Source organism: Puma concolor, chromosome B4, assembly GCF_028749965.1.
Source record: "Puma concolor isolate L17-30 chromosome B4, mPumCon1.1.hap2, whole genome shotgun sequence".
Taxonomy (NCBI): Eukaryota; Metazoa; Chordata; class Mammalia; order Carnivora; family Felidae; genus Puma; species Puma concolor.
The window spans coordinates 104,722,723-104,745,502 of NC_141673.1; the positions used below are offsets into that span (position 1 = coordinate 104,722,723).

At 51.2% G+C, this 22,780-nt stretch overlaps 1 protein-coding gene across 5 annotated transcripts in view; it reads left to right on the top strand.

Annotated features, from left to right (window-relative positions):
- TSPAN11 (tetraspanin 11) overlaps nucleotides 1-22,780 on the top strand; it is a 73,866-nt gene that overhangs the window by 24,890 nt on the left and 26,196 nt on the right. For all 5 annotated transcript variants that reach the window (XR_015253877.1, XM_086714307.1, XM_086714308.1 and 2 more), the window contains exons 2-3: nucleotides 4,190-4,284; nucleotides 17,117-17,308. Coding sequence is in view for 4 of the 5 variants with exons in the window: in XM_086714307.1 (XP_086570433.1) it covers nucleotides 4,201-4,284; nucleotides 17,117-17,308 (276 nt within the window). In the remaining variant the exon portion in view is untranslated. The remainder of the gene's footprint in view (nucleotides 1-4,189; nucleotides 4,285-17,116; nucleotides 17,309-22,780) is intronic.

Consider the following 22,780-nt stretch of genomic DNA (forward strand, 5'->3'; position numbering starts at 1 on the left):
AAACCCACTTAGGAAGGTAAGCTATTTCCCACAAATCCTCAGACGCCCCTCGGAGTTCTGTGAACACGGTCTTGGAGGCTCTGAAACCCTGCTTCCTCCATCCTGGCAGGTCAAATGGCACGTGTTTGCTTTTCTCCTCTCTGGAGGAGAGGCCTTTCCTACCCCCACCCCCCAGCCACTGTCCCCACGTGTTACTCGCTAACCACAGGGGAGACTGAAGAAAACAAGGTCCTGGAGAGGGGTGTCCATCAGGGCAGCTGTCTGTCTGCCAGCAATCCCCTCCAGAACCACCTGGCAGGTGGGCTGGGAGTGTCCACTCTCCTAGGAGGGTAGTTGCCTCACCCTCCCTATCCACCTGTCCCGGGCCACTAGGCAGTCGAGTTAAGGGCAATCAATGTCCTGAAGCTGATGCAGAACCACAGGAGAGTGTTCAGTGAGGCCATCCTTCACGAGGCTTGCATTTCAGAAAGAGTCCCTTGGCAGGGGCCGAGGGGCTGGGGCTGATGAGATGCCCAGAGACAGTTAAGAAGTTAGTGCTGAAGTCTAAGAAGGAGATGGTGAGGTCTCAACCAGACCAGTGGCAGCAGGGATGGTGGGCAGGGGACAGATACCTACGGGCAGGTAGTGAGTACAATTAAGAGGCAGCAGGGGAATGAGCCCAGGGAGGAGGAGGAGGAAGAAGCCAGGCTTCTTCTGACACCCAAGGGGAAGGATTGGCGAACAGAGGAGTGAGGGTCCCAGAAGCCAGGGGGAGGGGCTGGGCCACAGTGCCATGTGCTGGGAGAGGATTCACCTCTGCCAGAGCGGCATCAGTGCAGGATGAGGGTGGCTTAGGGATCCAGGGGAGGGGAGGAAATGGAGACTCAGGTAGATATTTTCAAATGAGAAGGGATGCAGCTTCTAGGGAAGGGGTTAGAAGAATGCCTAGGATAAAGGAGCATTTTTGCATCGATAAGGAGGGAAACGTGTGTGTGTGCTTGTTTCCCTGAGAAAGGTAATACAGCTCTAAAAGTGTCTGAGACCCAGGCTTTTTAAAACTGATCGCTCTTTTCAACTCATAGCTTGAAATGGCTACGAGAGCTGTAGTCAGCCCATCAGGATTCCAACCTGGAAGGAAAGACTGAAGGGAGACATGCCCCCTCCTCACTTTAAGGATATTTCTGATCATTAGAGATAAAGACTGACATTCATTAATGACAAAGGGATCGATCTACCAGGATGATATCACAACTCCAAGTCTGTATGCGCTCCATAAAACAATTGCAAAATAGATGCAGCAAAAATGGACAGAACCGAAGGATAGACAAATTCATGGTCATGGCGGGGGTCTGTAGTATACCTTTTCAACAGATCAGAGAACCAACAGACACAAATACAGTAAAGACACAGATGTGAAAAGAGCTGTTAGCAGATTTGGCCTAACTAACACACACAGAGTTCTGCACCCTACTTTTTTTTTCAAATGCACATGAAGCATACACCCGGAAAATGATACCTCTAAGAAATCTAGTACACTACTTCTGCTTCCATGCCTTTTGCCAGCAGTCAATCTTGGCTGCACCTAGCAGGAAGGAATGCTGGGAAATGTCTCCTCCAGGTGGCCAGTGCTCACTGAAACTGAGGGATTCTGGTCCGAAGGCAGAAGGGGAGAACAAGTATTAAGGAAACCAGCCATCTCTGTCCCTTTGTCCCGTCCTCTGACTGACTGCCTGAGTCCCAAGAGCACTGCACAGTGGGTAAGAGCTTGGGCTGAGTCAGATGCCCCTCACCCTCTCCTGGCTTTGCCACTTACTTGCTGTGTGACTTTGGATAGGTTATTTTACCTATGTGAGCCTCCATTTCCTTACCTTTTAAAAACAGGAATTACCCTTCTTCCTAGGGCTGCTGGAAAGATGGGACAAGATAACACGTATAAAGCACTTAGTTCTGTGCCTGGCACATAATAAATGCTCAATAAATGTTAGCGGCTCAGAGACGGTAAGTAACTTACCCAAGGTCAAACAGCCAATAAATGACAAGTTTAGCTTTCAAATCCAAGCATCTGGCTCTAAGCTGGGAAGCTGGTTCTTTGGGGCCTCTGCCACCCCCAGCACAGGGCCCTACATACAGTGGGGATGTGGTAGAGGAAGAAAGCTGAACAGGAGGGGAAAGGAACCTGTGGTGGAGGAAGAAGCCTGAACAGGAGGAGATAGGAAACTGCTACCACCAATTAGCCTTGTCACTTTAGCAAATGTTAATTTCCTCATTCCCTCTGCAGAAGGTTGAATTAATGAGCCCAGAGGTTTTTTTTTTCCCCCTGACCCTGATATATTCAGTTCTGTCTTCTCTACCACTAATGGCTGAAATTTTACCATTAGAAATGTGTTTCTTTTTGTTAAATCCTGTCTTCTGCCTCAACTCCTTTTTTAAAAACACAGTTTTCCTTTAGAGGGTGCTAGCCCCTTTGTTTGCGGGTCCTGACACTTGGTATACAGGTCTAGAGAAGGGTCTATAGCCTGGCTCTGCAGGCCCTGGTTGGGAGGAGAGATGCAGACAGGAGAGCCCAGGGCCCAAACAAGCTGTCCATTTACTAATGGCCCACAGTGGCGCAGAGGCTCTTTTGTCAGGGCCACCTGCACAACGGCCGTGTAATAGCTCCTGTTCCAGTCGCCCAGCTGACCCCATCTATCACCATTTTTCACCCTTTTTTTTTTTGTAGGCTTCCTTTTTTTCTCCTTCTGTATTTTTGTCCACCACACTGCCTCTGAGACAAAATCGGAGAAAAATGGGTTTTGTCCTTTTTTAACCAGAAGACTAAAAGTCTTAAATTACCTTCCTCAAGTTCTGCAAATAGAAATCCCAAATAAGACAGCCACCTTTTCTTTTCTTTCTTCCTCTCTCTGTCTAGGAGCCCATGGGCTTGAAATAAAAGGCAGAGTGGTAGCTTAGGAAGAACAGTGTGGGCTCAGCCCAGCACCGGCCAGGAAGAGGAGCAGGGTGGTGGCAGGGAGGGCCTGACTGGAGATGGAGAATGAGGGAGAAAGAGAATGGAAATGAGCAAAACCAGCGCCCCATTGCTTATGGCTCTAGAGTAAGAAAGGTCCCCTCAAGGGCCCGGTTTCTTAAAGAACAACTGCTCTGTGCGTGGTAGAGCATGGACGGGTGCGGTGCCGGGGGGAAATGGAGCTGAGGGGAAGAGGAAGCTACAGAGGCTGTTGTTCAGACTTACTGGGAGACAAATGGGGTTACCAGGCACAGTGAAGCTCCTGTACGTGTGTCACCCCACTGACGTCATGGTTCCCAGAGAGCCCCTCAGGGGCTCAGTGGGCAATAGGACAAGCAGAGGGAGCGTGGTTCCAGGGCAACAGCTAGGAATTTGGGGGCTGGAGTCCTGGGTTCTAATCCGTGCTGCATATAATAATAATAGCTAGCATTTATGGAGCACTTACTGTGTGCCGAGGACTATGCTAAACACCTCACATAGATGATCACATTTTATCTTCCAAACAAGCCTGCAGCGTAGGTATCGTTATTATCTCTGGTACAGATGAGGACGCTGAGGAATGAGCAGTTGAATGACTCACCCAAAGTCTCACGTATCTTGCGACAGACCTGGGTTTGAACCCGGGGAGTCAGACTCCAGAGCTCTTGTCTGCCTGCCAAACAACAAGGCTTGCTGACCTGCTTCCTCATGGGGAAAGTCAAGGTGCAGGGGACAGGTAGGGTGGACTGGGTGAGGCTGATGTTCTCTCCAGCCTGGACTGTCTGATTTGGGGCTCATGCCTCACCTACACACAAAAAGATCCCGCTCAAGTAATGCAGAGTGCCAGACTCCAGGGCCAAGCACACACGCCAAGTGTGCGTGAGTATGTGTGTGTGTAGGACAGGTAAATTTGTGTCCTGCAACCCTGATGAGACAGGAGAAGAGAATCAGAACACACTGTAAGGTCAGTGCAAAGTCTGTAGGAAGACCTGTAGGTTAGACTTAGGTCAAAAGGGCAAAACCAAGATCCAAAGGGTCTAGAAAATTCTTCTCAGTGCAGCTGTATTGTGCATCCAATAGCCTTTGGATTTCCCTGATCTTTGCTCCAGGTTACATAGCCATAGCCTCAGACCCACCTGGCCAGATGGGCTAGTAAGGAGTCCTGGCTCTGGAAGGAGTGGCTCCCCATGGTCTGCCACCCCCCCAATACATGTGTCTTCTTTGCAGGCCCAGCAACCATGGCCCATTACAAGGCCGAGCAGGACGACTGGCTGCTCGTCTACCTGAAGTATTTACTCTTTGTCTTTAACTTCTTCTTCTGGGTAAGTGAATTTTGCACACACATCCCCTTCCCCAGTGGAGTGAGTCAAGCCACCTTTGGGTTTTTTTTGTGAGTCACCACTCTGGTTGAATTCTTCCAAATCAAAGACCACCCATGGGCAAATTCTGCCTACTTGAAAGCAAACATGTACATTCGCTGCTGAGGGGGAAGAAAAGAATCTGGTCTGCAGGTTGGCGTGGAGTCCTACCACGTGGCATCTGAATGGAGGATGCATGAGAACAACATGGAGTGTTGTGCTCCAGCCCGCTGCACAAAGGGTCTGGCTCTTCCTCCACAGCTAACTTGTTGCACCAGGGCCTTGTGGGAAATGTGCATGCCTGAAACAATTGCTTGTTTTCCACCGAAGCACATTTGCCTCTCCTGGTTAACTTTCTTCAGGCCCGAGGCCGGTGTGACGGCAATGGCCTCTGTAGTGACTCATGTCAGGAAGCCTGCCCGTGGAGGTCTTTCAGGAGGAGCGGGTTCTGTCCACTTGAGGCAATTACTGGAGTAATTGGGAGCAGAAGACCATCAGTCCCCCCAAGTAGCCAGACACCGGAATGTGTGTACTTTGTATCACAATCTCACGAAATCTGGAGAGGCAGAAGGGTGCTTAAGAGGCTAAGCAGGCTTTGCTCAGCTCTGCTGCTTACTGATGGTGCGGCCTCTGGCAAGCCACTTAACATCAGCGAGTCTCTTTCCCCAGCTACAAAACGGGGAATCGTTTCCAGCCGCTTGGGATTTGTTAAAAACAAGACAACAGGCCCCAAATGGAGGTACTTACACCAAGCCACCATGTCACCAAACCGAGACTTAATTATGGTCAATTACGGTCTCGGCTCTCCCAGAAATGGCATCCTAAACTAGTCAATCGGGAATCGCCTGATGAGCACTAGTTATGTAGTCTGCCTGATAGATCCCCGCCTTCCCCTGAAGGAAAGAAACCTTGCAATAGCCAGCCTGCTTTTTTGCCTAATATAACATCCTTGTTCCTGCTCCCTTCTGGGTATAAAAGTCTTTTCTTTGGTGCAGGTCTTCGGAGCTCCTTCCTGTCTGTTAGATTGGATGCTGCCCGGTTGGAAGCAACTTCTGCTCAAAGAAACTTTTAAAATGTTTAATATGCCTCAGTTTATCTTTTAACTGTTCGCTTAGCAGATGCTCTAAAACTATATGTTAAGTGCTTAGCTCAGTCTCTGCACATAGAGGGCATTCGATATGCAATATTTTGGGTATGTTAGATGCAGAAAGCCTGAAAATACCACCAGATCAACCTGCTGATAAAACAGAGCTGAGTTTCCTTATTACCCTGGGAAGCGATGCTCTCCCTTGACAGAGTCTTAGAAACATCTCAGAAAGGCAAAGGCAAAGATAGGTTATATCTACGTTTTCAGGGTCTTCCATTAAGACTAATGAAACTGCCTAAAGTGGGGCAGTGCATTAAGACACTGAAGGATCGTGACACACAGTAATTTAGGATTGTTGGGCACAGCAAGACCAGGGTTTGGAGAGCCTTGGAGAGTAGACAGTCATTTGATGCTATCTGTTAAAAAGTTGAACAATTTGATGTTTGTTTAAATGTTTTCTGCAAAGTTCCTTAAATGAACAATAAACTTTTTTTACTTGCAACTTTTATCTTCCTGAGCAAGAGTTTCCTGGAATAGTGAAGCTGTATTGAGGAAGACAGTGGAATAATAAAGCCACGCTGATGTGATCAGTGAGCTGTGTGGGTGTAGATAGTTTTGATTCTCAGAGATAAATCCGATAGAGTGCTTGGGATTCTTGCTGAGTGAGGGTTTTTTTTTTTTTTCTTTTAAGAATGTTTTTCCTGAGCATAAAGGTCTATGTCTCCACAACCGATAATCCCTAAAATACTGAAAAGTATAAATAAGAAAATAAAGATTGCCCATAGCTCACACCATTAGGTCCCTAGAGATGCTGTAACAGGGCATCACGAACTGAGTAGTTTCAAACAACAGAACTTTATTCTCTCACAGCTCTGGAGGCTGGAAGTCCAAAATCAAGGTGTCTTCAGGGCCACGCTTGTTCTTAGAGGCTGGGTAGAATCTTGCCTTGACTCTTCCAAAATTCGGGTGGCGACCTGCAATTTTTGGCATTCTTAGGCTTGCAACGTCCTGATTCCGGTCTCTGCCTCTGCCATCCCATACTGTTCTTCCCATTCATAGATGCTGGGGTTAGGACTTCAACAAACCTTTTGGGTCGTGGGGGGACACAATTCAACCCATAATACTTCTCATCCAGGGATGACCACTGTTGACACTCCCGCTAGACTTGGCCCCGATCAGGACAGGAGATGGTGGTGACCTACAGTATGGGGGTGACAGTGGGGATCAAATATTTGGAGAGAGTCAAGGGACTTGGGAGGCAAAGTTAGGTCCCAAAGTTAATCCCCAGGCAAAGTCCCTGGGGATTAAAATGTGTAACCCTTGGGTAGATGGTAAAGCTCTTCACTGCAGCAGTAGACTAGAAAGACAAGCTACTGGGCATCAGATGGCGAGGTCAGTTGTAGGCACGGTGAGTCTGAGTTGCCAGGAAACATCTGAGGAAAGATGCTCCATGGGAAGTTGGCTTATGGGTCTGGATCATTCCCACCCAGCTGGTGGCTACAGCCACAGAAACAGGTGAGAACCCCCAAAGATAGCATGGAGACTGAGAAGAGAGGCAAGAATGAGATGTAAACTGTCCCAATGGTCAGGAGTGGGTCTGGGTTCAACAATGGCCCCTGTTTGCCCTGACGGAAGGAGCTTCTGAGATGTGGGACTCATGGAGAGCCCCAGGCAAGGAGATACCCGTGGTTCCCCAGGGAAGGCGGAGGAGAGGCTGTCAGAGCCGTGGGAGGAAAACTGGGAGAGACAGAAGCTGGAGGTTGGGAGGGCTGGGCCGTGTTAAAGGGAGAAGGCACGTCAAGTATTTTAAGGCCCAGAAAGTGGCCATCAGGTTTGACCACACAGAGTTTACTGGTGGCTGTGGTGAGAGTACTCTCAGGAGAGTAGTGGTGGGAGGTGAGGGGCGGTGAGGAAGTGGGCACTCTGTGTAGACACCACCTGCTGGGCACCAGCAGAAGAGAGAGGGCAGTAGCTGGCAGGGCCCGAAGGCTGTTGTGAGGTGCTCAGCTCAGAGTATCTTTGGAAGGGCCCTGACATTGCACATCCTGCCTGTGACCACCCTCAGGGTCCCCTCCATCCTGAGTGGACTCAGAGTCTGTCTATTTGGTGCGGGCATTCCTTTGGGAGTGGTAGGGAGAGGGATGTGGGGGTGGCAGCACAGGCAGATGGGCAGCGAGCGTGTTACCAGAGCAGCTACCAGTGAGGGGGAGCTTCCCCCATATAGATCTCCCTGCTTTGGGTTAAAAATACCCCTGCCTGGGGGCCTGGCTGGACGTGGACCAGCTTCCCGGGGACCCATTCAGCCAGGCCTCGTCCACCTTATGACAGATGGTCAGTTAAGGGATATCCAGGCCTCAGTCTCCAGCTCAGGAGCATCCTGGCATCGTCCTCTGGACCCACTGCCATGTCCTCAGAAGTAGATATGGGACAGACTGCTGGCCCGTCTCCTCCCACAGCAGAGCACAACATCATCCATTTTGCAGTGCACAAAGTCCCCGGGAATTTACCAGAATTCCCTAGGGAGTGGGCCGTGTCAGGGAGGGCCCCTTCCCTCGAGAGAAGGATCCCCCACTACACACAGCCCAGAGTCCAGCAGCCAGCCCCACACCTGAGCCCCTCTCTTAAGACACATAACAATGCCGTTGTCTACACCGGCCACCACTCCCACCTCTTCTGCCTTCCTCTTAAGACTCTAATGCCGAGAGCCAGGGAGGGTCTTCAGAGAGCAGCCAATCTGCTGTCCTTTAAGCCCCTTGCTACCACCAGCACCACCATGCAGACACAGAGAGCAAGCCCAGACAGCAGCAACAGGTTGTCCTTGCGAGTATGATTGGGGCGAACACTCAAACTTCCTTTCTCCCCCAGAACAGTTTTCCCTCCCCATACATCACCTTGCCACACTCTGTCCAAATTCAGCACAGAGAGGATCAGGAAGCCTTCCTCGTGGTGGTTTATGATGCCTAGCCCTTGTGAGGCACTGCTGGATAAAGACCTTCCTCGGGTTATCTCTTGCGATCCCCCAACCAACCATGATGTTCGGTATCACCATTATCCTTGGGCAGGGAGCAGGCTCACCCAGTTCAGAATCTTGCACAAAGTCCTGTAATGGTGACATCCAGGCATTCTGGCCAACAATAACAACAGTCAAAAACTCCATCCGCGGTGTTTAACAAGTACTGTACAAGGCACTTGGAACAAATCAGTGACGGAGTCCCTAGTATGCATTGTACTTACTATGGAGGCTTGCTCTGTGGAAGCATCATTCTGTGTAATCTTCCCAGTACCCCTGCACCCCTGAACAGCTCTAGTAGAAGCCCCACTTTGCAGAGGGGGGAGCAGTTTGCCCAAAGACCCAGAGCGGGAGCCCAGCTCTCTTTCACCTCTAAACCTATGCGCACGGCCCCCAGCTCCGAGTCCTGCACTCTCCTACAATGTCTTTGGGGGCATCTGTGGATTAGTGCGACAATAGAGCATGCTGGGAAGACTCAGGCTCAAGTTTGGGTCCAGATTCAGATCTTATTTATTTGCCATGGGACATTAGTTGCTGTGGACTGAATTGTGACCCCTGAGAATTCATATGTTGAAGTCCCAAATCACAATGTCCCTGTATTTGGAAATAGGGCCTTTAGGAGGTAATTAAGGTTAAATGGGATCAGAAGGGTGGGATCCTAATCCGATAGGATGGAAGGCCTTACCAGTAGAGGAAGAGAGAGATCTCTCTTTATAAGCATGCACAGAGGAAAGGCCATATGAGGAGGGCAGGGCAGGGCATCCTTACCAACACTGAATCAGCCAGCACCTTAGCTTGGGACTTCAGTCTCCAGAACCGTGAGAGATAGAAATGCATTTCTGTGGTTTAAGCCACTCAGCTATGTATTTTATCCTCGTAGCCTAAGCAGACTAAAAGGTTAGGCAAATCACTGAATCTCACCAAGTCTCACCTTTTTTCAGACACTCAGTGGGAGTGTCAAGCCCTGTAAGAATTAAAGATGAATATTTGGAAAAATAGCATAGTTTCTGACATACTTGGTGCTCAGCTAGAATATGTAGCTATTTGAGGAGACTAAGGGACATGCCTCATCAGTTAGAGCTTTCTCTGTTCATAGCACTGGCTTTAAGACTTTGGGGATCATGATCCATGTAAGAAACAGACATAAGCATAAGCAATAACTATGTGAAGAATTGTTCGTAAAGCCAAGCTTACCTTTACTGTGTGCAGTGCACTCTGATATTTTCTCTTCTGCCTTGTGTCATTTTGTTTTGTTTTGCTTTGTAGTGCAGGTTACAATCCACCAAATTTATTTCACAGCCATAATGGGTTACAGTCCAAAGTTTCAGAACCCAGAGCAGCAGGATGGTGAGAGCGGCCCCCGCCTCCACCCTGGCGTGGGCAGGACGCAGGTGCCGGTGGCCATGAGCCAGGCCTGGGGGTCTCAATGAGACTTTAAACCCAGTCTCCCCGCCTCCCAATCAACTGTGCCATGGTTGCAAAATTTGAAGGCCGTGAATCAGTTTACACTCTGCATTGATTCTCACAACCACTCTTTAATGTCTCCATCCCTGTTTTGTAGAGGTGAAATGAGGCTCACGTGGTTGGCAGAATCTTATGTGAATTTTGGGTTTTCTGACTCAAAGTCCAGTGTTCTTCCCATCTGCAGAGACCACTGACCAATAATCACAGCCTTAGACCCGCTGCTCTGATGCTTCCTTGGAACCCAAGATGTCCCCAAGGTTTAAGGTTGCACCTGAATTGGGATGTTACGATGTTGTGGGCAGGCATGCAGATTGTGAAGGATATAAGCAAGACTTCAGAAGTGCCCCACTAGACACCCACATCCTGTGCCTAAGCTTCACCGTGCCTCTGGCCCCAGGCCTGCAACACTCAACCCACACCTGATCCCCCCATCCTTCAGCGTCTCCCCATCCCTGATTCCACCCCCTCCCCCTCTTGCATTTGATCGGGGCCATCTCATGGGGCAGAGGAGACCCCTTGGATGTAGCTTTGGGTCAGGAGCCAAAAATGCCAACACTTTTATGCCTCCTCCCTGATCCTAAAAAGATAATGTGATCCTGGCTTCCCTACATGGTGCCTAGGAAATGCTTTTCTTCCCTCCCATTTCCTGCACGGCTCCCTATAGCTCCCATCATCCCTGCAATGTTGTTCCCTAATTTATTATTTTAATTAGCTGCTTGGCTGTGTTAATAATCAAAACCTTCCCAGCCTCCCCGGAGCTATGCCAGGCTACAGGAGAATGGGAGAAGAGCCGGCTGCTCCCGGAGCTCTGTGCTGCCCCGGGGTGTTGTGTGAGGCATTGGTACTTCCCTTGGGGACTAGTGAGGCTTGGCCTCCAGGGGACCCTTGGGATCCCTTAGGGGGGACATGGGCCAACACGGGAGGCAGAGATGGTGGAAGACTCGTGCCCCGGCCAGGGGAGGGAAGTGAGGTGACTTCAGGACATCTCTCTAGGACTCCCATGGAAGGCCTAGAAAAGAAGGCCTCCTGCTCTCCTGCTGAGGGTAGAGAGCCCTTTACCTCCACATCATCGTCCCACTGTACGGGCCTTTGCCTGCCTCTCAGGACATGTCATCTGTGACAGAACAGGTGAGGGGTCCCATGGCTGGTTTTTCTCCTGCTCCCCTTCTTAAGGTGCTAAAGTCACAGGACCCCCCATGGGGTTGAGGGCATCCCTGCCTCTCTGTGCGGTCAGGGTCTGCTCATACATTTGACAGGGATGCACATTTGGTCTGCACGGGGCCATTGTGGGTGAGACCAGTCACAGAGGAAGCCTGTGGTGACAGCCCTGAGTAACGTGGCTTGCTTCGTGGGCAAAGCAGCTTTGTGTGGATCGACAGCCCAGCTGGTAAAATGGGCACTAAACTGGCCAATAAGGTTCTTGAGTTCTAGTCCCCACTTGGCCCCTGGCTACTTACAGGACCTTGGAAAGTCACCTCTCCAGGACTTTATATATAGAATATAAAAGGGGCTAGACTTGACTCTTCTGCCTGTCCCACCCTCCCTCCCCCTCCTTCCCTAAGGAGTTACCAGGCACTACCACATGTAGTGCTCTGCTGGGGATACTAAGATGAGGAAGATTTAACCAAGAGGCTACAAGGGAGACCAAGTGATGAACACAACAAATACACTGTGACACGTGTCACTCTAGAAGCCCGTACAAGGCGTGGAAGCAGCAGGGAGCACAGAATGACTTGTGAGACAGGGGGGCAGAGTCTGAGCTGGGTTTGAAGAAGGAACAGGTAGTCTTATGTTCTCTCCCAGCTCCAGCCCCCAATACATCCCACGATCTCTGCTCTTGTCATAAAGGTAGACTGGCTTGGGGAAAGAGGGAAAGTAGTGCTCTGATTTACTTTACCAAGGGATCTTTAAAACCACAGAGCCAAGAAAAGAGTGGATCAAAGTAGAAAGTGGCCTTTATCAGGACAAGCCTACCCTTGAAGATTCAACTCAAACAGAACTGGCACTGAGGCCATGGGAATGTGGGGTGACCTGGGAGAAATGCCTGCCTGGCACTGGGGGGTGTTGGTCAGGTCATTTATCAAGCTGAGGCCAGATATTGGAGGGCCTTGAGCCCACGGTGGAGTCTGGGCTTGGTGCGCTGGGTGCTAGGGAGCTGGGGGCAGTTTTTCGGCGGGATCAGCCCTGGAATCATGACACACTTGCTTCTGGGTTGAGCAGGGGCCAGGAGGCTGATGATACACGGGTGGGGAGGTGGGGAGCCAAAGCCAGGGCGGTGCATGGAGCTGGGTGGGAGAACAGATGGGGACTGGCATACGGCTTCCCTGGGAGGAGAGAGAGGAGTCCATAATGACCTTGGGGGAGGGGGGGTGGATTCTGGTCTGGGTGGGTGGTGGTGCATTGATGAGACTGCCCAGGGCAGAAAGAGTGGAGAAGGCAGGTGTGGGCTCTACACGGGCGAATGCACATTCAGCTCAAAATCCTGTCCGGTCCAGTGTGGAGCTGGGCACCCAGGAGGCACCCAGCAAACACAGAAATGAACTGCAGGGCCACCCCGTGTGTTTCCTGCCTCCCCATGCCATGGGCTTCCCTCCCACTGAAGGCAGAAAACTCTACTGCCTGGAGGACCCTTCTCTACTGGGAGCCCCGCAGTCCTGGCCCCTGCTCCGCCCCACCAGCCCTTCCCCCAAATCCCAGGACAGAAACGCTTCAGTAGCCTGGCAAAGATAATCCTGCAATTACTTTTACACTCTCTGCCTGATGTCTGTCAGGGCCCAGCCATGTGCGGTTGCTCAGGCTAATCCTTCTGAGCATGTGATGACCTGAGCAACTTTTTGGCAATGTTTCTTTTCTATAAATGGGAAGTTCCTAAAATTACAAGGCATCGGTGACCTGCCATGCCCCTCCTGGACTGCCGGTGTCCTCATTGGCAAGAAGACTTCACCCTCTGCAGGGTTTTCTAGCTAATCGGCTACAGGCTTTGGTTTTGAAAAATGTAGTTAGTATTCCGCAGTTTCTGTAAAGAGCCAAATACTGTTGAATCAACTCTATGCAAATAGCTGTTGAAATAGCTCATTGGGATCAGACCTCTCCCTGCCCCCTGAACAGTCCTCTCCGTTCCCCTTCCACTGCTCTTCCTGCTGATCTAGGCAGTCTCCCCAGGGCTTGAGTGAAAGCCATGAGCCACTGGTCCAGAAGCATCTTGCTGGAGGAGTATTGGCAGAAGGTTGTCCTCTGGTACTAACGGGGACATTTTACCCACGTGGAAGAGACCTCAGAGATATTCTCATCCAGCAGTGCCATTTTACAGATGAAGAAACTGAGGCTTAGCTAAGTGAAGTGTCGGGTACACAGTCACATGGTTAGTCAGGGGCAAAGCCAGGGCTGGAACCTCAGTCTGCTGACCTCCCAATACCCCTCTGGTGACCTCCTCCAACATTTAGCAGCTTTTACTCTTCTGTCCAGATGCAAGATTGTTTTCTCAAGAGCTGACCAAGCCCCATGCAGGAGACGCCCTGGAGGACTTGAAACCCTCTTGTTCCTGATGGCAAATCCCTCTCCCTGTCCCTTGCAGACACTAACTGCTCTACCAGATGTGACACCCCAGGGTGTGGGATGGGGGTTAGTGTCCCCATTGACTCAGAATCACATTCTTATTTCTTCTGGACGTCAGAACGAGTATGAATTTGTTTTCCAGACCTTAATCAGGGGCAGCGGGTCCCTTCAGATGGCTTCCAGGCCCTCCCTTGTGGCTGGAGACCGTGCTGCCACCCTGGCTCACTTGTGGGCTCTCCCTGCTTTGCAAGATTCCAGCCCTTTCTGTGACTGGCAAGAAGAGCTCTAGTAGAGAGCAACCCTCCATTAGTGGGATCAATACTGCTTGTCTCCCATGGCTGCATTTCTTAGAGCCCCCCACTCCTTCTCCCGGGAGCCCCATGGTTTTTTGTTTCGTTTCGTTTTCGTTTTTTCATAATAGGACTTTAAATCCTTTCGGATTGAAAACTGCTCCTCACCACCCCACCTTCAACCTCAAAGCTTCTACGGAAGCAAACACCCTCACATAGACAGGGGAGAGGATAGGGTTCAAGTCGGGAACAAATGTCAAGAGCTCTCCAGGCAGCTACGCCCAGGGGTGGGGCCCAAAGCTTCCAGGAAGTAGCATATTCAGTGGGATTCAGCACAGCGCCACCTACTGGAGGAGAGGGACAGGACACTCTGACCCTCCATTAAATAGAAAACCTACAAGGTGGTTTTTTCTCCCAACCACCTGGGAACTTAATTAAATATTCATGCCAAATCCCACTCCCAGAGATTCCATTTGGCCTGGGGTGTGACTTGGGTTTTGTGGAACTCCCAGGTGATTGTGCAGCCAGGCTGAGAAATGCTACCTTATCTGGGTGTGGAGGTGGAGGAGGCCTCAGAGACCGTTCTCACTGGGTCTCATTGCCTGCTACAGGATTAGACATCAGCCCCCAAACCTGACTACATTATTTTACATGGATTAGCATTTCTCTGGCCAAAGTGTCCAAAGCTTTTTATCAGATTTTCAGTGGGTTCCGTGTCCCCCAACAGATAAAGTGTCCCTAGTCAAGCCCAAATGTGCCCAGATGTGTGGTCCTAAGTCTGATTCTCAGCCTGTGGGGTTGACAAACCTAATGGATAATGGATAGTGTGTATATTTCTATAAAGAGACTACACCCATTAAAAGATCAATGCAAAGTGGTCACATTGACTATCTCAGGCTGTTCAGAATCTCTTCCTGGCACTGTCATGTGCCTTTGATTAATAAAAAATGAGAAATGAATTATTACTTAATTAATGCACTGTATATGGTGGGCAAAAGCCTTCAAAATGTGAGATCCACAGGAAAAAGTAATCAAAGGAGTCTTTGGTGATTATAGACTGGGAACCACTAGTCTTTTATAACCCCCTTATTTGAGATATGAAGAAACTCAGGCTCAGAGAGGTTAAGGGACTATCTTTAGGTCACACAGCTAGTTATGCAAAGCTGGGACCCTCACCCAAGCCTTTCAGTCATGCTGTAGGGGGCAGAAAGAATATGTGCAGGATATTTTGCTGGAAACCCTCACTTGACACAACTCCATTGACCCAGACTCAGGAAATTCCTCATTGGTCACGGAGGTTGTATGGGCCAAAGATAGCCTACATGCACAGGGAATTGAAAAACCTATTGTAGTCCAGGATTTCATTGAATCTAAGATACCATCAATTGTGAGGTACACCATTGTTTTCTGTACCAGTAAGACAAAGTGCTGCCAAGTATAATCATAAGACGGCATTAATCATAAGATGCATCTCAATTGTCGGGTTGTTAAAATGGGGGCGGGTAGGACTGTGCATTGTGGAATTAAAGAAATGGGGCACGTTAGCCTCTCCCATGCCTTTCGGAGTGGCCCAGCTGTGTAATGTTCTTCTACCTGTTTCTCTTACCTCCTGGAGGTGCCAAGGAGGAGAAAATGGCACTTGGAAGGAAACAGATATATTTTAAAAGCGAAGTGAGTAATACAGCAGGACCCGGCCCAGTCTGTGGAATCTGAGGACAGAATCCCAGACTAGCCTTCAGAAAACCTGGGTTTGAATCTCAGTTCTGAAACCTTCCAGTGGTGTTATCTTGAGTACCTTTTTATTCTCTCCAAGCCTCAATTTCTTCATCTGCAAAACAGAGATCATATGTGCCCCACCCCCACCCTATCCTCACCAAACTATTGCAAAACTCAGAGGGGAAGATGGTCAGCTGAATGGTGTACCTGCCTCCAGCATGGTGATTGCCGAGAACCACCTTTCGTTTGCCCCGCTGATGTCTGTGGCTCCCGAGAATGGACACTGTGAAGTGTCAGGGTGGGTCCTGCAGAGTCGCTCTGGGGCAGATGCCAGCACCTTAAGGACGAGCTTCCATGGACCGAGCCAGTGGGCCTTGTCTAGCTTTTGACACCCCACCCATCTGAGGAAGAGAATGCATTGTTAAATGAGGAAGGGAGACTGAGGGCCAGACAGAAGTCCACCTTCCCAGGAACAGAAAGCAGAGATGGTCAGAGGTCCCAGGGGCCCTGCCCCCACCAACACCCTAATACTGCCCCGTCCGGCACCCTGGGGACACACATGCACACACAGGCTTCTGCTGAGCATACAGGTCACAGAAAGGGTTGTTCGGCCTCTGTGCAGAAAGAACCCAGTGGGAGAGCCACCTCAGTTGTATTTCCCAGGTACCCCTTCCTAGGGAGACATCTGCCTGACCTGCCAGTCAACAGTGTCCTGTCCCTGTACCCTTCTCCGGGCCAGAAGGGAATGGGACAGTTAGCAAAGAAGAAATGTCTCCCAGTCCTCCTGCTGGTCCAGACCAACCCCATTTGTGGAGAATGCATCCATTCAGTGGTGGAGACACCATGCTCAGCCTCCAGTCCAAGGCTCTGAGCTCTCGTCCTGGCCCTGCCCCTAACTGCCCCTAACCAGCAGCAGAGCCTCCGGCAATTGACCTTTCCTCTGTGGGCCCCAGTTTTGTCACCTGTAGATGAGAAGAAATGAGATGAGAAGCCCCAGGGTGCTCCCCCCATGGGCACGTGTAAGCCTGAAATGGGGCACATAGGAAAGTGCCCCCCTGGGAAATGTGCACCAACCCAAGGAGCACTGGGGGAGAAAGGACACAGGGCAGCTGGGAATCAGGGAAGTGAAGGGACCCAGACACATTGCTTGTCCCATAATTGCAGCCATCTCCCCCACATCCACTGGGGACACAATAGGCCCTAGGAAGGGCCTAGGAAGGGTACCTGGGAAATACAACTGAGGTGGCTCTCCCACTGGGTTCTTTCTGCACAGAGGCTGAACAACCCTTTCTGTGATCTGTATGCTCAGCAGAAGCCTGTGTGTGCATGTGTGTCCCCAGGGTGCCGGACGGGGCGGTATTGGGGTGTTGGTGGGGGCAGGGCCCCTGGGACCTCTGACCACAATGTGGTAAGAAGTACAAAATTGGGAGTCAGACTCAGATTCGAAATCTGTTCCTGCACCTGCCTTAGATGTGTGACCATGGACAAGTCTCTGAACCTCTCCATGCCACAATTTCCTCATCTGTGAAATGGGTAACCAAACTATTGTCTCAGGCTCTTCGAAGGACTCAATGAGATGGTGACTAAAAAGTGCCTCAAACGTGGTAGGCTCTCAATCGATGGCAGCTGTGGAGCCCTCGGGGGCCGCCTGCCCTGACCTGGGCTTTCCTGCAGGTGGGTGGGGCCGCCGTCATGGCCGTGGGCGTCTGGACCCTGGTGGAGAAGAGCGGCTATCTCAGCGTCCTGGCGTCCAGCACCTTCGCTGCTTCCGCCTATATCCTCATCTTCGCAGGGGCCCTTGTCATGGTGACGGGCTTCCTGGGCTTCTGCGCCATCATCCGGGAGGACAGGAGCTGCCTCTCCACAGTGAGTGCCCCCCCACCCCACCCCCCCATCGGGCTCCTGTGCTGAGAACCCCCTGCCCACGCGGTAGAGATCCCTGGAATCAGAGAAAGACGGCTGCCCTTGGGTCTGGTGTTGGCCGAAGTCTCCAGGCTCTTAGCACCTACGCCAGTCTTGGTGGCTGCTGCTGCTGCTTCTCCCCTCCCTGCCTTTCCTCCCTCCTCCTCCTCCTTCCAGATTTCATCATACGGTGCTTCTCAAAGATATGCAGAAATGAAAAGGGTGTGATAAGGCAGCCCCTGTCCCATCACCCAGACTCCACAACTACGTTCTCCTCTTTCATTGGTTTCCTCCCTACTTCCTGCCTCCCCGCCCCCCTCGGCACCCAGACACCGTGTCATCTGTAATATTTCACTGCATCCCCCTAGAACTGAAGGATCCTTCTTCAGAAAACATGACAATACCTTTCTCTCACCTAAAAACAATTATTAGTCATTCCTTAATATCATGAAATAACCAGGCAGTTTCAAATTTCCCCAGTTGACTCAGAAACTGTTTTTGTTTTTTCAGTTTGTTTGAACCAAAACCTAAATTAGGTCCATGTATTAAGATTAAGATTGGGCTGGGGCTCCTGGTTGGCTCCATCGGTTAAGCATCTGACTTCGGCTCAGATCATGATCTCACGATTCTCAGGTTTGAGCCCCTCGTCAGGCTCTCTGTTGTCAGCACAGAGCCTGCTTCGGATCCTGTGTCCCCCTCTTTCTCTGCCCCTGCTCTGCTCGCACTTTCTTTCTCAAAAAACAATTTTTTAAAAAATTAAGGTCGGGCAGTTTTTCTCTTGGGTCTCTTTCAGTCTCTCAGCAATACCACCTACCTCTCTCTCTCTCTCTCTCTCTCTCTCTCTCTCTCTCTCCTTCTGTCTTTGCTTAGAAATTATTTGTTGAAGGAACAAGATCATCTTTCCTATGCTTTCTCCCAGTCTGGAATTTCTGATGATATCCTTGTGACGTGTCCTCCAGGCAGTTGAATCTAGAAGCATGATCAGATGTAGGTTTGATTGTTTGGGCAAGAGGATTTCACGGGTGGTGTTGTGGACAGCACAAGCTCCTTGAAGCCGGGAAGACTGTCCATCCATAGCCGGTTCATCGTGTCAGGAAAGAAAACCAGGCAGGACTGGCAGGGGCAGAAGCCAGACCCACCCCCTTGCTCCCAAGGACACTTTGCCAGGGTAGGCTCCCTGGCACCTGGGTGACATCTCCCCTCTTTTAATCTCCTGAGGACCAAGCTCAGTGGGAGCAGGGGAGGCTACAGAACACGTGGACTTAGCAGGAAAGGGCCAGAGCCAGAACCAATCCAAGGCTTAGTGAGAAATCAGGTTGAGCCTGAATGGAATCAGGTCGCAGGACGAAGCCTCGAAGGGCTGTGCTCTCCCCACCCTGCTTCCCCATACCCTTGTGCATCCAACCAAGGGAGCAGGAGGCAGTGGAGGGGCCGTCCCCTGAAGTCACTCTCACCAGCAGTGACCTACTTTTTCAGCTTTGGATACAAAAGCGCCTGTGCACAGGCTCCACAGGATGGCTCTCCCCTGCCTAGAAAAAGTCTTTAACTCTGCTCTGAGGGACAGCCTGGAGCGAAGGTGCAGGTCACATGGATGGTGGCACACCAGTGGGGTAAAGTCCCACAGGGGACCAGCCACCAGAGCGTGGGCTGTGACGTGAGCCGTCCTTCCAGCAGTGGGACAGGTGCACCATGAGCCAGCCCCACACCTGCCAGCCATCCCTCACGTGGCCTCGCATGAGTCCTCATAAGCCTGCTGGACATCCCTGATCTGATCAGCATTAGCCGAATGAAGACACGGGACATGACCGAGTGACTGGGCATGTGATGCGGCCCGGGAGGAGGTGCCAGCCCTTATGGGGACCAGTGTAGCTGGGCCCAGAGGAATCCTGATCCCTCCATTCTCAGGGAGTCCACCTTTGCTCTGCTCAGCCCTTTAGGAAGTGGGGCCTTCAGCTGGGCCCCGGGCTTCAGGCTGGGCCCTCTGGCCCGCAGAGGCAGGCTGCTGAGCTGGGTCATCACCGGCTGCCCCTTCCTAACACCAGCTAATCTTGTGGAAGAAACAGGACTCACCTCTCCAGCCCAGGAAGGAAGGCAGAAGCCCTCACTTGGGAACCTTGCTTCTCAGTTGGAGCCATCTGTCTTGGTACCATAGGAGCTCCTAACACCAGTGGTCCCCTACAGCCCAGGGAGACAGCCCCCTGCATTCCACCCCAGCGTGCAGTTATAACACAGATGGGCATGGCTCTTCGAGAGCCACCTCCCTCTGTCCTTACAACAGCCGCCCTGCAAAGTCAAAATGCTCATGAACTTTCTGTGCACCGAGTGCTATTCTAAACACTGCTGAATTTAGCTCGCTTAATCCTCACCCAGCCCTATGAGGTGTTTACTCTTATGGTGTGCATTTTACAGGTGAAGAAGCTGGGCCACAGAGGGGTTAAACAATTTGCTGGAGACCATCGTGTTAGTGAGCAGCTAGGTCTGGCCCCCCGGGCCAGTGCTCCCATTCAGAAGGCGTTGTTCACCCCACCATGCAGATGAGCAAGCTGGCCCTGGACATGTGGAATGAGTAAGGGCTGGAGCTGAACTGGGAAGGCCAGTCTGTTAGAATTGCCGCCAAGAATCCCCATCACAGGGAGGCCAAGCAGGGTGGGAGGCAGAGGCACAGGAGGCAATGTGGGCAGAGGGACATGCCATTCTCCCTACCCGTGGACGTCAGCACAGAGCATCTGTCCTGTGATCTCAGAGATCTGAGTGGGCACAGGAGGGAGCACTCCGTGGGGCCCAGACAGAATACTAGGGCAGGAGACCAGGGGGCGGCAGGAGTGGCCCCTGCTCTCATTATAGTATGGAAAGAGCAGTGTGTGTCAGAGGATGCCTCATGTGGAAGGGAACTTGAGGGACATCGGGTCCCTTCCAGAGGTTCTGGTCTAAAGACACTAGACTGGGGAGTATGGGCATTGATGGGGGATACTCAGCTTTATTGACTTCTCTGGAGAGCGGCCCAATCATAAGAGCTTTTGGCATTCTCAAAGACCAAAAGGAAAGCCTAAGGGTCAGTAACTGACAGCATTCTGATCTGTGAGCCACACACCACAGGCCCCTCTTCTTCACTCCTGTCTTAATACCATCCATTAGCCAGGCCTGTCCCCCCCCCTCCAGCTGAGCCCTTAAGAAAATTGATGTCTTCTAGCCTCCAGTCACAGCCCGCCTGGAGGGGACCAAGCTCCGCAGCCAGGGCTGGGCGGGGAAGACGTGGGGACTTCTGGAAGGCCAGGGTTGCCTGTAGGACGGTGCACATCTACCTCTTGGCTCGCCCTTCTGAGCTCCATAGGGTCAACAAGTTAGAGGTTTTCTCATCCCCCTGGGCCTCAAGGCAGGGCTGGGAACACAGGGACTGCTGGACAGGCTGGTGCTAGATGCCTTCCTTGTTCTCAGCCCCACCTTCCGCCCCACCCCCCCGCCCCTTGCCTGCTCTCACTTTCATCCCAACAGAACTGACACAACACATCTGACCTCTGTGGTCCACCATCCTAACCGGACACATCACCAGCCCAGAAGTCTAGGGGTGTGAGCACAGCACTGTAGCAAACAGCAAACCTCGAAGCCTGGAGTCTTCTCTCTTTGCCTTTCCCTGATCCCCCACCCCCACTGAAAGAACCAAAGACGGAACCATCCTAAGGACAGAACATAGGTGAAGCAGTGCTTCTGAGTAACCCACATTCTGGCCTGTCAGCCCCGGGGTTATTGAGCACCTGACTGTTTAACCAAGAAGGTGGCTGAGACATGCAGGAATTTCTCAACCCAGGCCCCCCTTTGGAGGCAAGTGACGTGGTTAAGGCAGTTTCAAAGTGTTCTGTGGTTCCCGGAGGCTCCTTGCTGCTCTCATTTCATTTTTTCGCTTCCTTATCTAACTTCCTTTTGAAATCTTTCATCAGCTAATGGCTGAAGGAGACTCCAGAGGAGAAATGCAGCAAGCCTAGCTCTACACAAAGTGGTCCCCAAAGAGAAAAGGGAAAGACGAAAGACCAGGCATCCGAATGATGTGCGTCCAGCCTGGACCAGGAGGAGGGCGAGGCCAGACATCAAACGCTCCCTGAGAACTTTGCAGAGTGGGTGGTCCATCTCACACAGTGCCACGTCCTTCCTGGTCCAGGCCCTTCCTCCTGGCACCTCTGCAGCCCCCAAAGTCACTTTCCCAAGAAGGCAGCACTTATCAGGGACAGGAATAGCACATCTTTGCGGGCGCTGAAATGCCGACCGGCGTGGTGTGGGAAATCAGTAGAGGGGAAAGAGAATGAGGTTTAAATTATTCACACCAGATCTTCTGTTTCAGTGAAGGCTGCATGAGGGAGCCAGATAATTCAGGCCAGCTCAGCCTAAGGCCGATGGCCGGGACAGATGCTACCCTGATCAAAAGAAAGGGGTATTTTTAGAGTTTTGAATATGGGCTCTGAAAACTTCTGTATCTTAAGCCACATGAAGATTATGATGGATAGCTCAGGCTAAACGGGTCTTTGTGAGGGGCTCTTTTACATTTAGGGGATGGATTAAAGAGTAAGAAGTGCTAGAACCAATTCTTGAAAACAAGGAGACCCCAGATTGCAGTTTGGAGCTGGTTGTCCAGGGCAGTAAGGTCTAGAATTAAGGACTGGTTCAAAAGCAAGTTGTAGCGCTGCCTGCCCAACTTACTTTGGGACTTGGGGAAGTCACTCGGCCACCCCTGGCCACTCCTATCCCTGTCTTTATCTGGGGGTAAGGTATGTGGAGAATGAGAGAGCATTCTGAGGCTTAGGAAATAAGTCACCACATTATGTAAAGATCATAAAATGTGGCTATAATTATCGTTTACATCACCATCACCATGACCAAGCTCCTTTGAGAAGGAATCTAAATAAATGGAGTTATTCTTAGGGCCATGACTCCCAGGGTCCCTACAACTTCTTCCTCGATAGAAGCTGGGGATGGAGGAAGGACCCCAGTTCCCTGGCGGGGGTGGTAGGCAGAGCCGGGGTGGGGGTTGGGATGTTGACTGTGTGTTCCCATTGCCCATTTCTCAGCCTCCCATTACCTTCGTGTTCATCAGCCGCCCAGCCAGAATGGTCATAGCCTCATCTGTTTGGTAACACTTTGACCTTTGAGTCAGCTGCCCAAATGCTTCAAAAGAATGGATCTTGCAGCCAGGGCTTTGAGAACCCCAGCTCCTCTCGATCAGAACAAGAGAGCCTTTCCTGGTCCTGTATGGTCTGGTGCAGTGGAAGCAGGAAATGGACAACAGGCCTCTTGCCAAGGCTCTTCAGGAAGTCAGGAGTCTGCTTTGAGGCAAGAGGGCTGCTCAGGAGACCCATACAGTCAGCCTGGACCCTGCCTCTCCCAGCTGGGTCCTGCTGGGTTCATTCGGGAAAGGCCTGTTGTATGCTGGACAGCCACAGCTGCCTG